The sequence below is a fragment of the Schistocerca piceifrons genome, chromosome 3 (assembly GCF_021461385.2).
Source record: "Schistocerca piceifrons isolate TAMUIC-IGC-003096 chromosome 3, iqSchPice1.1, whole genome shotgun sequence".
Taxonomy (NCBI): domain Eukaryota; kingdom Metazoa; phylum Arthropoda; class Insecta; order Orthoptera; family Acrididae; genus Schistocerca; species Schistocerca piceifrons.
Window position 1 is genome coordinate 624035849 of NC_060140.1, and position 13054 is coordinate 624048902.

At 42.7% G+C, this 13054-nt stretch overlaps 1 protein-coding gene across 1 annotated transcript in view; it reads right to left on the reverse strand.

Moving 5' to 3' along the window:
• The window catches only part of LOC124787719 (luciferin sulfotransferase-like), a 313245-nt gene that overhangs the window by 91029 nt on the left and 209162 nt on the right, over nt 1-13054 (reverse strand). The window contains exon 4 of the mRNA XM_047254564.1: nt 3885-4032. Coding sequence (XP_047110520.1) covers nt 3885-4032 — 148 coding nt within the window. The remainder of the gene's footprint in view (nt 1-3884; nt 4033-13054) is intronic.

A 13054-nucleotide genomic window follows, 5' to 3' on the forward strand; every position in this document is an offset into this window, starting at 1 on the left:
TATCAATATCTGCACCATTCCTGTTACTTTCTCTATGCAAACATTGTGTGTCTCCTCGTCTTTCTGTCCGACCTGTTAATGTTCTTCTTCGAGACATAGCCTACATCAAATATAGTTTCCTTATAATATGGGACGTTGTAGCTACTCGAAATGAAGATACTGAAAATTAGGAACATACAAAATTTTCTGGCGACGGCGGCAAATGAACACATAGCTAATTCCGTTTACTGTTCGACGAAAGCACGTGAAGAAATGACGCTAATGAACGATGTTTGTTGTCCCCAACGGCTTCGTAACTACGTTTCATTTTCCACTGCCCACGACATCAACTAAGTAACAGTCGCGGCTTTATAGCTGTCCGGTTGCGTGTTACTGCAAATGAACTATATGCAGCATTTAAAAATGAACGTCCCTAGAATACAACTTCACGAAACGTTTTTACTGTCGTGCGTCGTTTCTGTCATAGCACTTGATCGTTACACGTGGTAGCAGTGTCAGAGACAAAGAAAAATTTTTCACATGTGTGTGTCTCTTTCCTTTTACCTACCCCAATGGCTATGTGTATAAATGATTCTTTTTTCTTTTGTGCACATCTACAGCAAAGTACCTTTGGAATTATATAAGCTTCATTCACCTACTTGTATAATTATAATTATTATTATTTTAAAACTCGGTATTTCAGTTTTATTGCCTCACATGTTAATATTATGATAGTTAAAGAAAACAGATTCATTATAATTACGAATATCCCTATTGCTATACTTTCTCTACGCAAAAACTGAGACTGTCTAGCTCTGCGTCTTTCATTCTGACGCGTTAGCATTCTTCTTCTAGGCATGCCATACAACAAATACAGTTTCCGCATAATAAGCGAAGTCGGAAGTTGTAGTTATTCAGAATGAAGCAATTAAAAATAAGGAAGTTACGTCAAGTTTACTTGTTGAGGCAGCAAACGACCACACAGTTATTCTTACAGAAAAGTAAGCGAAATAACGACGCCATTATTCAAAGTTATTTATAGACTTCGTTACGATGATACGTTAATTTTCGCTGCTAACAACATCATTGATCTAGCAGTAGTCGCATTGTAGATGCCGGATATGCACGTTTTACTGCAAATGTACAATGCAAACATGAACGCCCTTACAACGCGATTTCAAGAAATGTTGTTACTGTCGTGTGTTATTTCTGTCCTAGCACTTGATCGGTGCGCACGGCAGAGGTTGATAGTTCTTCAATTTTCGATGTTCAAGTACTGTATATTTTAATGGCTCTGAGCACTATGGGACTCAACTTCTGAGGTCATCAGTCCCCTAGAACTTAGAACTACTTAAACCTAACTAACCTAAGGACATCACACACAACCATGCCCGAGGCAGGATTCGAACCTGCCACCGTAGCGGTCTCGCGGTTCCAGACTGTAGCGCCTAGAACCGCACGGCAATTCCGGCCGGCTTTATGTACATTTTAATAAGTGATAGCGAATTAAACATCAGTTTTATGGGTGTGAAGGCTTCTACTCCCTTTTACCACTCTCAGCGGCTACATACACACATTTTTTTTTTCTCTGTGCATATTTATGGCAAAATACCTTTCCAATTACATACGGATCATTTGCCTCCCTGTACTTACTATGAAACTCAGTACTTCAGTTTATGTGTTCACGTATTACTATTATGATGGACGTAGCAACTAACGGCTGAATTCAGAAACGTCAACTAACGTTTAGAGATTCTTAAGAGTGTAGTTTTCCTGCTTAGTAACGACGAAAAATTTGCAGGGACAGTAATGTTTTAAGATGTGTTTAATTTCAATTAGCGTTTGTGTATTCAACCGGGAATTATGTATAATTGGCTGCTTACCTACATTGGCAGAGGTGTAAGTAGCGCTCCCACTCTGGGTTAGAGAGTGTAACAGGGGGAATGTTTAATTATTTGTCTTCGAGTACTGACAACTCACGGACGTGCAAGACTCATGCCGATAAGCGGCCACAGTATAAATTTTGGTATGGAAATAACGTGGATTCGTGAGTGCTTATTACAGAGACGCTTATCTTCAAATGCATTTCATATCTGTAGTAAGGAATGTGAAATTTAATGCAGGCTGTTGTAATCTAACACAACGAATAGAAAGAAGGTAGAGTTAAAACATTTAGTTAACATTTGGATCCTGTCTCATACTGCAGGATGCATTTAAAGATAAGTAGAGGTATTGTTATTAACAAATTAACTCGATTCATTTGCACATGGAAATGGAAAGGTAATGACTAGTAGTTCTACAAGGCATTATGATAATTGATATTTCCAAAAATATCGGGAGATCGATATATCGATATCAATAAAGTAGCAACAGTAGCCCTCGATATATCGAAAATAACTATAGCGCGATCGACAATTTTCCGGAAAAAATATCGACGTACCAGCAAAAAAAGAATCGGTTTCACATTGAAAATATGTTGACAGATTGCCAGTTTTAGAGCTGTATATTTAAGTGTTGATTTATTCTTAGATATTCTGTATATCAACAAGCTAGCAGCCTGCTTATTGCTCTCATACCACGAACTGAAGGGAAAACGATGCACGTTCACGCTTGACGATAACCACTTTGCTAATAATGGTGGCTGCCGGTAAGTGGCACAATAAAAGGTGTCTAATGGGTCCGTTGTTCGTTTTCCTCATATCGGATTTGTCAGGGACATTTTTACTTCTCTGTTTTTTCCATTTCTGCAATCGCCAGCGGTCTAGTAGCTGTAGTGTCCTAATTGCGTAGTGAAGTTAAGGTTTAGAGTTTGCGTTGGTAACGCCGACTCCCGATTACGTTAATCAGTTTCAAGAACTTTTTTTGAAGAATGCCAATGTGAGGAAATAGCACACTAGTTGCGTTAAAAATTAGTGTGCTATTTTCTCGTATCGAATATCTTGTTATTCCATTCACACCTCCTCCCGGGGTGCAATCGGACTTCTTTGTGCTATACTTCCTTCGCAAAGTCAAATAGGAGGACTGGGAGTGATGAAAGCTAAAAAAGTAGTAAGACTCCTTCACACAGCGAAAGTAAAATCATGTTGTTCTAGAATTTCAAAAGAACAACTTCAAATATTTACCGGAAAATGCGAAAAAAATATAACATGAAAATATGGGCACTCTATATTTCCATTTCGATACCAATGTCGATGCTAAAAGTATCGCCGATGTATGTTGACGTATTTGGAAAAATATCAATGTATGGATGTGTTGTAATTTTATCAACAGCCCTACGAGGTACCCTCCGAGAAGCACTATGTCGTGGCATGCGGAGTGTAGTATGTAAATGTATGATGTAGCTGTAGTGGTGGTTTTCCCCGTACGTTACATTTTGTAAGGTGGGAAATGCAAGAGTCAATGCTTGCACGAAGTGGGGGAGGGGGGGGGGGGGAACTATCTCATTTATCTTGTTGAGAGTGATATCGAAAAATCACAAAAACATGTGTAGGAGTTCCACAATGACGGTAAAATAAACGACGCAGGACACACGATACGAAAGATACGTAAAAATGTATATTTTGCACGGAGACTCATGCAAAATGCGACCTCGCTGTTAGGTATTTGCAACTTGATTCTTACATGGAGAAACTTTCCGTTTCTATCAACTGAGTGATATGTTTCTGAAATACCAAAGGAACAATCATTAAATCTATTAATACTTAATTCTTTGCCGTTAAATGTATCGCTAAACCTAAAAAGCGTTGCCGTGTATCGAAACGGTTTTTTTCAACGTCTGTATGACCTCACTTCAGTCATAGCCCGCTGAAGGCCTTTGCCGCTATAAGGCCGTAATCACTCTGAACCAGAGGCTGTTGTCCAAGGTGAGAAGTGATGAGCTTAGGGAAAGTGGAAACGTGACTCACCTTGGGTTTTTTGGTCCATATCTGCTTGGGTAGCAGGTCCCTGGGCAGGTGCGTCTTGAAGTAGCGAGGCCGTTTGATGTTGCCGCTGTAGGCGCCCTTCAGAGCCTCGTCCGTGATCTCCGGCGGCAGTTCCAGCACCGTCATCATCCTGAGGATTCAAGTCTTACGTTACCGGGGTAGACTCTTAGAGTGCATCTCCACAAGAAAATCAAGTTTTTTTTTCAGGTAGACCCAAAATAATCTAAGAAAAACTGGAAAAGACGTGTGAATTTTAAGGGTTTCCAGACATGACTGACTAACGTCATAACTTTTGATGTCGGATATAGTTAATCATTCCATTTTTTACTAAGTATTTTCACGTCCAAGCTAATCGTCTTCTCCGCGTGTTGCGATTGAATTAATTACGATGTGCCACTCTGTATTCAGTCTAAGGCTAGAACACAAGCAATCAATTTATATTTCAGTTCATTATCAGGATTTTTCTTGGAATAAGTGCTAGTGAGAACTAGGCATGTATTGCTGATACATAACCGTAAGTTATACACACACACACACACACACACACACACACACACACACACACACACACACAAAATGTTCAAATGTATGTGAAATCTTACGGGACTAAACTGCTAAGGTCATCAGTCCCTAAGCTTCCACACTACTTAATCTAAATTATCCTAAGGACAAACACACACACCCATGCCCGAGGGCGGACTCGAACCTCCGTCGGGACCAGCCGCACAGTGCATGACTGCAGCGCCTTAGACCGCTCGGCTGATCACGCGCGACACACAAACATACACACACACACACACTTATATATATGTTATTTTTTGTGAAATTCTGTGGATGGAACTGCCGAGCGGTTAAAGGCGCTACAGTCTGGAACCGCACGACCGCTACGGTCGCAGGTTCGAATCCTGCCTCGGGCATGGATGTGTGTGATGTCCTTAGGTTAGTTAGGTTTAAGTAGTTCTTAGTTCTAGGGGAATTATGACCACAGCAGTTGAGTCCCATAGTGCTCAGAGCCATTTGAACCATTTTTTGTGGATGGAACTACACTCCTGGAAATGGAAAAAAGAACACATTGACACCGGTGTGTCAGACCCACCATACTTGCTCCGGACACTGCGAGAGGGCTGTACAAGCAATGATCACACGCACGGCACAGCGGACCCACCAGGAACCGCGGTGTTGGCCGTCGAATGGCGCTAGCTGCACAGCATTTGTGCACCGCCGCCGTCAGTGTCAGCCAGTTTGCCGTGGCATACGGAGCTCCATCGCAGTCTTTAACACTGGTAGCATGCCGCGACAGCGTGGACGTGAACCGTATGTGCAGTTGACGGACTTTGAGCGAGGGCGTATAGTGGGCATGCGGGAGGCCGGGTGGACGTACCGCCGAATTGCTCAACACGTGGGGCTTGAGGTCTCCACAGTACATCGATGTTGTCGCCAGTGGTCGGAGGAAGGTGCACGTCCCCGTCGACCTGGGACCGGACCGCAGCGACGCACGGATGCACGCCAAGACCGTAGGATCCTACGCAGTGCCGTAGGGGACCGCACCGCCACTTCCCAGCAAATTAGGGACACTGTTGCTCCTGGGGTATTGGCGAGGACCATTCGCAACCGTCTCCATGAAGCTGGGCTACGGTCCCGCACACCGTTAGGCCGTCTTCCGCTCACGCCCCAACATCGTGCAGCCCGCCTCCAGTGGTGTCGCGACAGGCGTGAATGGAGGGACGAATGGAGACGTGTCGTCTTCAGCGATGAGAGTCGCTTCTGCCTTGGTGCCAATGATGGTCGTATGCGTGTTTGGCGCCGTGCAGGTGAGCGCTACAATCAGGACTGCATACGACCGAGGCACACAGGGCCAACACCCGGCATCATGGTGTGGGGAGCGATCTCCTACACTGGCCGTACACCACTGGTGATCGTCGAGGGGACACTGAATAGTGCACGGTACATCCAAACCGTCATCGAACCCATCGTTCTACCATTCCTATACCGGCAAGGGAACTTGCTGTTCCAACAGGACAATGCACGTCCGCATGTATCCCGTGCCACCCAACGTGCTCTAGAAGGTGTAAGTCAACTACCCTGGCCAGCAAGATCTCCGGATCTGTCCCCCATTGAGCATGTTTGGGACTGGATGAAGCGTCGTCTCACGCGGTCTGCACGTCCAGCACGAACGCTGGTCCAACTGAGGCGCCAGGTGGAAATGGCATGGCAAGCCGTTCCACAGGACTACATCCAGCATCTCTACGATCGTCTCCATGGGAGAATAGCAGCCTGCATTGCTGCGAAAGGTGGATATACGCTGTACTAGTGCCGACATTGTGCATGCTCTGTTGCCTGTGTCTACGTGCCTGTGGTTCTGTCAGTGTGATCATGTGATGTATCTGACCCCAGGAATGTGTCAATAAAGTTTCCCCTTCCTGGGACAATGAATACACGGTGTTCTTATTTCAATTTCCAGGAGTGTATCAACTTCAGCTATGAATCAAAAGCCATAATCCACGAGTCCTACATGGAAGTGTAACTTCAGTTCAGGCTAAACTCCACCTAAGTTCATAAAATATCGCCAGTTCGAACAGCTCTAACCTCACTGAAATCCTTAAGTACTAGCCAAAGACTTTAGTAACGATAGCTCACAAGACATCGAGTCTTTCGGAAATGTGTTCCGGAAAATGTTATGCGAATTCACGTATATTACAATATTCTCGATACTTGACGTGCACGAAAATTTGTAACTGCGAGACGTCGAGTAACTTATAACTTCAAAAGGTAGCGAACTCTCTGCCCATAAGCAATTCATTTCTCAAACACATCATTTATATTTGATCTTATAACTATTTACATAGCAACTAAAAATACAAGGTTAGGTGTATTGGAATACTGCATCTAACGACAGCAAAAACTGGACAGATACGGCGTTTAAGCTATGCTTAATTGGTGCTCTAATATTTTTGTCATCACTAGCGTGTTTTTACGAATAACACTTCAAATGTTCAAATGTGTGTGAAATCTTATGGGACTTTACTGCTAAGGTATTCAGTCCCTAAGCTTATACACTACTTAACCTAAATTATCCTAAGGACAAACACATACACCCATGCCCGAGAGAGGTCTCCAACTTCCGCCAGGAGCAGCCGCACAGTCTATGACTGCAGCGCCTAAGACCGTTCGGCTAATCCCGCGCGGCAATAACACTTCAACAAACGTTGACACATCATATGAAATAAGAATTTCATTGGATTTCTCCACTTTTATTCCGTACTGCCCGTTAATTAATGATAATAATTCAGCTTTTCTGACTTTGTTACTGTTAAATCTCTTTTGAAACACAATAATAATTACCTATATAGATTCATTTAAGTTGTTTCCTCACTTGTATCTGATGGTAGTTAGTCATTAATGATAATTACTGGAAAAATGAGCCTGGTGTGTAAAAGGAAATAGTGATGAATAATTAGAGTACGTCATTCCATCGGTCTCGTGTGGTGGTGAGCTTGTCTGACTGCCGTGCCGATGAACGTGGGTTCAATTCTTGATACTGTCAGGGCTTTTTCTCATAGTGTGGGGACGGACATACCCCACCCAGTTCCGTAAAGTCTAACGTGGACATATTTTAATGAGAAGTAGTGGCTTGATGGCCTTTGGGAGGGAGGTATGCTACCCCTTGCCCCTCCGCACGGCATCCGATTTCTGGTGTATTGCAGACAATGACACGGCGGCCTGTCAGGATCGTTGGGTGCTCTTGGCCTGATCGCGGAATTTAGCTTATCGTTGTTAAATCCTTCATATGACGGAGATTGAGACGCTTGTTACATCAATACTTCTCGGGCATTGTTAGTCTCATAGTTTGGCCGTTATTAATATTCGTATATATCGTAATTTTATTGAACTTTTATTTGCTGGTTCTTACTAACTACTGTTTCGTCAGAATGTACGAGAAACTCGTTTATTCGGGCTTGGAATTCTCTTTCAGAGAATGGTGTTGTTTATTAATTATCTTTTATGGACAAGTTTCTAGTTCGTAATTTTTATTCTAGCAGCTATGAAATTTCGCCACTCTTATGTGTTAAAGCGTAGCGACAGTTGCTGTCTGCGAGAGCCGCTAGCAGTCCACATTTTGCGCGGTATTCACACACATTTCATCGTGGCTACATTACTGACATGTACACGGAGAAAGAGCGCCTTCTCACAGCCGTCATCCTCACCACGCTACCTCATACAGTGGTTTGTCTACGTCTGCCAGAGCTCGCCGAGCGCACCTTCACTTGGACACACTCGCGTCTCTCTGTCGCTAGGAAGAGCACATAATGTCACATCCGATGGCTCTATTGTCCAGAAATACACTAGACTGAAAGCTGCGATCCGTCGCTGACTGGTGTTTCCTTTCGTTGTTTCTAGTTTAGTGCTAAATAATTTACCGTGAACAAATATTTTATTGTAAAGTGCGGAAATAAAAAAAAATACATGTCGTGTGAAATCTGCGAGGGGACTTCAATAAGTTGATTGATTACTACCACTTGGCGTATTACTTTCTCTGGCGAGCTGTAGCATCTTACAGCGATTTCCAGATTGTCCGTAAATTTAGCCCTATGTTATAAATTTACAGAAAAATAAATTGAGAAAATTTTTAATTTTTTTTATTTTGTCAGTCTCAGTTGCATGCATGTATAATTTTTGGTGCGGGTGGTTACACGTGGTTACATGTCTCAAACCATACACCTTGTTATTAACCGCCGGCCGCGGTGGTCTGGCGGTTTCTAGGCGCTCAATCCGAAACCGCGTGACTGCTACGGTCGCAGGTTCGAATCTTGCCTCGAGCATGGATGTGTGTGATGTCCTTAGATTAGTTAGGTTTAAGTAGTTCTACGTTCTAGGGGACTGACGACCTCAGATGTTAAGTCTCATAGTGCTCAGAGCCATTTGCACCATTTTTGTTATTAACCGTTAGCAGTCATACAATATGGCGCCAAAGGGCACGAATAACTTGTGTACAGAAAATCAAACTGTGAGCGACAAGTACTCTCATTGATAAGTTAGCCTCTGTGTCATACTGTTACACTTGAACGATGTGTCGTTCAATTATCAAATTTCCTCAGTACGAAACGTTGTCGGCCTGCCATCCTGAGACAGTACGTCTCGAATCAGCGAAAGAAAAGGCTATAGAAATGGAAATTGAAAAGGCAGCTAAAATGACAGATACAGGAGAGAAGGCATTGTGCCCTCTAAGGTTTTGAGAACAAACTCAGGGGAGCTGGTTCAACAATAAAGCAGGGCCGAATCAATAAAGATCGATAGACAGAATTATCGCTGAATCATTAGAATCAGCAATCTGAAGTACTTGCCATTTCGTGACATCAAAAGTGAGCATGTTGTAAGGTGTCAGGCAAATCCAACACCTTCCATGAAAACCTTGACACGATAAGTAAATCCAGTAGTATGTCACATAGCTCCAAATAAATCGTGACAGTAAATTAACCAAAGTAATACGAGTAACGAGTGAGCGAATGGAATACCACAGACTAACACAAGAATGCCTAAATGCATGTCATACCTTCCCACCGTGAGACAGACGCAGTTCCGAGGGGAGAAAAGAGAACAGAAGCCGAGAGCAGAACCGTGTTAAGAAGGAAGGCCCTACGATAAGGGACGGACACCCACGTCGCCAGCTAACCACCTGGACCACCCCCCAGCCCACGTTAAAAGATAGAGCCCTCCAGAAGAACACTATAGATCTTACGATAACACAAAAAGGACCACACCTGCTGCAAGTTTTAGCGTGAGACTTTTTCGCGTTTCTGTTACGTTGCAAACTTTAAAAACATTGCCCCACCATGAAAGAATTTTTGTAGGTGGGGCTTAAGGTTAACATTGAGACGCTGATTGGTCAGATGAAAACACAGCCAGATATTTTTTTTAAACCAACTTCGTTAAATTGTAGTAAGGAGAAGTTAGGTGAGAGTTGCTTCCGAGATGGCGAGGTGAGGGGAGCTGTGCTCCCCACCGCCCCCTGACGAACACCGACAAGGTAATGAACGCACGCGATGCCGCATAACAGCGCATAAAGCTTCACTCAGAACTGCAGAAGTCTCATCTGTTGCACCCCCCTTTTTGCGTAATACGAGTGTCGATCGTCAATTAAAGCTCAAGGTGTTCACATTTGCCACTTGAAGTAAAAATCTGAAACGCGATGATTTTTCTGTTATATAATTATTGAGAAGCCACATCAGCCACTGTAATTTACGACAAGTTAGATAAGTAATTAAAGATAATTGAGGGTCACTGTAGACCATTTTGATAGTTTACTCTTTTGTGATACTTAATTGAAACCTAGATTATAGATGTGATATGGCATAGGTCATCCTTCGATCTTTTGTAGAACTTGGAAAACCATTCAGGAAATACTCGTTCACATTTTTGTTGAACGCAGTTGGTTTTTACCATCCTGTATTAAAACATTTCCTTTTATCAATAGTGCAATTTATAAACGATGTTTTGTGAGTAGAATAAAATTTCCAGTGGTAAACTTAACTGCTTTTTCGACGTTATTTTACCAGCTAACTAAAAATAGGAAAGCCTTGAACCCCTTCCACTAAATTTAGTTAGTATTAAGATCCTTTTACAGGGAGTGCAGTGGAGCTGACACTGAAGTCATTAAGTATTTGGTTATATCATCGCTAGTCTCACTGAACTCTTCTGAACTCTACATGTCATGTGTGGTCTGAAGTCTCCTTACCAGCAACAGGTCCCAGGTTCAAACTAGTTAATTCCCTAAAAAACACGCTCAGAGCGTCGTTGCGCGAAAGTGGTAGGGAGACACGACATAGAACAAACAGACACCACGCAGAATGTTAGAATGTAAGTCGCTTATGTTAGGAGCGGCAGTGCAAACGATACAGAGGTATGAACTAGCATGTCATTAATTTTTACGATGTCCTAATCGGGCACTAGTCCTTACGGAGTAGTATATTGAAGGCTCTGAAAATTTCGAAATTTGTGGTAAGGTCTTATGGGACCAAACTGCTGTGGTCATCGGTCCCTAAGCTTACACACTACTTAGTCTAACTTTTAACTTACGCTAAGGACAACACACACACCCATGCTCGAGGGAGGACTCGAACCTCCGACGGGGGGCAGCCGCACCGACCATGACAAGGCGCCTTAGACAGCGGCTGCCCAGCGCGGCAAGGCTACGAAGCAACTGTCGATAAGCTGATTGTAAATTTGCGATAGAAGATCAATGAGCGTTTTGTTTTTCGTCACGGAGCAACAATATTTCTACAAGGTGAGCCAGAACGCCATAACAAACTTTCAGAGGTTGTTCATGAATACCTTTTCAGTATTTTAGTAAGAGGGACCCACGGTCTTCGGCAGCTCGTTATATCACCCTTGTTTCTGTGAAAAATAACTTCACAACAACGAATATGCCTGTAATATGCTATCACCAAAACGTACTACACGCAACTAAGAATAATGCAACAAACATCAGACGAAACTCATGCAACTGCCGTCGGTGGGAGGAAAGCTCAGCATCGTGCTGCTGCGCCGGTCGTCCTTTGTATTCAGCGAACTCATACACGAGCTGCACCACGGCCAACTCTTCATCAGTAAAGCTACCCGCAGCACTGCTGTGCGTCACTGTTAACGTACAACTAACGTTACAGGGATACAAAACTCTAGACCTTAGCGACAAGTACTGAAAGCACATCTGAGCGCCACGAGTTAGGGAGGAAATTTTTGTTGTCTAAAGTTGGTATCGTGAACGAAAGGAAAAAAAACACACAGCACATAGCGTCGACATTTTAACCGTTATACAATCGGTAACTATGCACCAAAGGCTGTGGGTCCCTGATACTAAAATAAAGTATTCCTGAACCATCTCTGAAAGTTTTTGAGTGGAGTTCTAGTTCATCCTGCATATTCCTTTATCCTACAGATGTGGGAAAATTCCATCTTTTACAACTGAGTGTTTTATTTGTGTGTACCAAACATGTTTCACATATTCTTGCAAGGCATTAACAGTGATCAACGCGGTCTTCACGATTCATGTTACACACTTCTATACGTTGTAGAGGGGACTCAATAGATCAGGTTTTACATGACCGGAAATGTCAGGTGACGATGTGACAGAACGGCAAAGTTATAGGCACCGGCACCAGTAATTGTACGTTCATACAGGGCAATTTTCTGACGATATTACAAACTTTCTACTTTGATAGAGAAGGATAAATATATCAAACTGAGGTAAGGGTCCATGTGCTGGAAATGAACGAGTCGAAAGTAGTGAGGGAAAACCGTTCTGATACCTCTAACAGTGGAACGCATGTACCGCTACTGTTGTTACTAAGAATGTAGGCTACGCAACTTCGAGAAGTAGCAGTATGGGCCAAAACAAGGAAAAAATGTCCAGTAAACATGGTCTCTATAATTCATACCTGAGGCGCTATGAGCACTTGTTCATCTTCGCTAGGGTAAAATACTTCTGCTGTACTGAGCAAGTGCTCATAGCTCTTAAGGTATGCATTTTAAAGCCGATTTTTATAAAAAAATCTTCTTGTTTAGATCCGTACTGCCACCTCTGAAAGTTACCTTCCGTGTAATCTTAGTAACGACAGTATCAGGACTTGCATTCCATTGTCACAGATATGAGAACGGTTTTCGCCTTTAACTTTCGACTCGTTCGCTTCTAGTCAAGGGACCATGACGTGAAATTGATACATTTATCCTTCTTAATCATCCTTGAAAGTCTGTAACGTCATCACGGAATCTCCCTGTATATACATACATTTAGAAGCGCCGACGCCTATAGCTCTGCCGCTCTGTAGTGTCGTTGTATAACATTTCCGGACATGGCTTCCCAAGTAAATGCTGATCTACGATGTCCCGTCTACAGCCTCTACAAGCGAGTAACATGAATTGTGAAACACCCTGTATAATCTTAAGAAAATTACTTAATTGTACACATTTTGATAGGAGATCTGTAGTGATTCTTGGCAGCTCATTTAAATTATCTAACTGTTTTAAAATATAGGCCTTTACACGTACTTTCATTTCGATATTCTTTGTTATTTTTGTTTATACACGTGTTCTTCTGTATGTACAAGTACAGTACAAGTACAATACAAGTTTCTTCGAACTGATAGGTCAGATTTAAG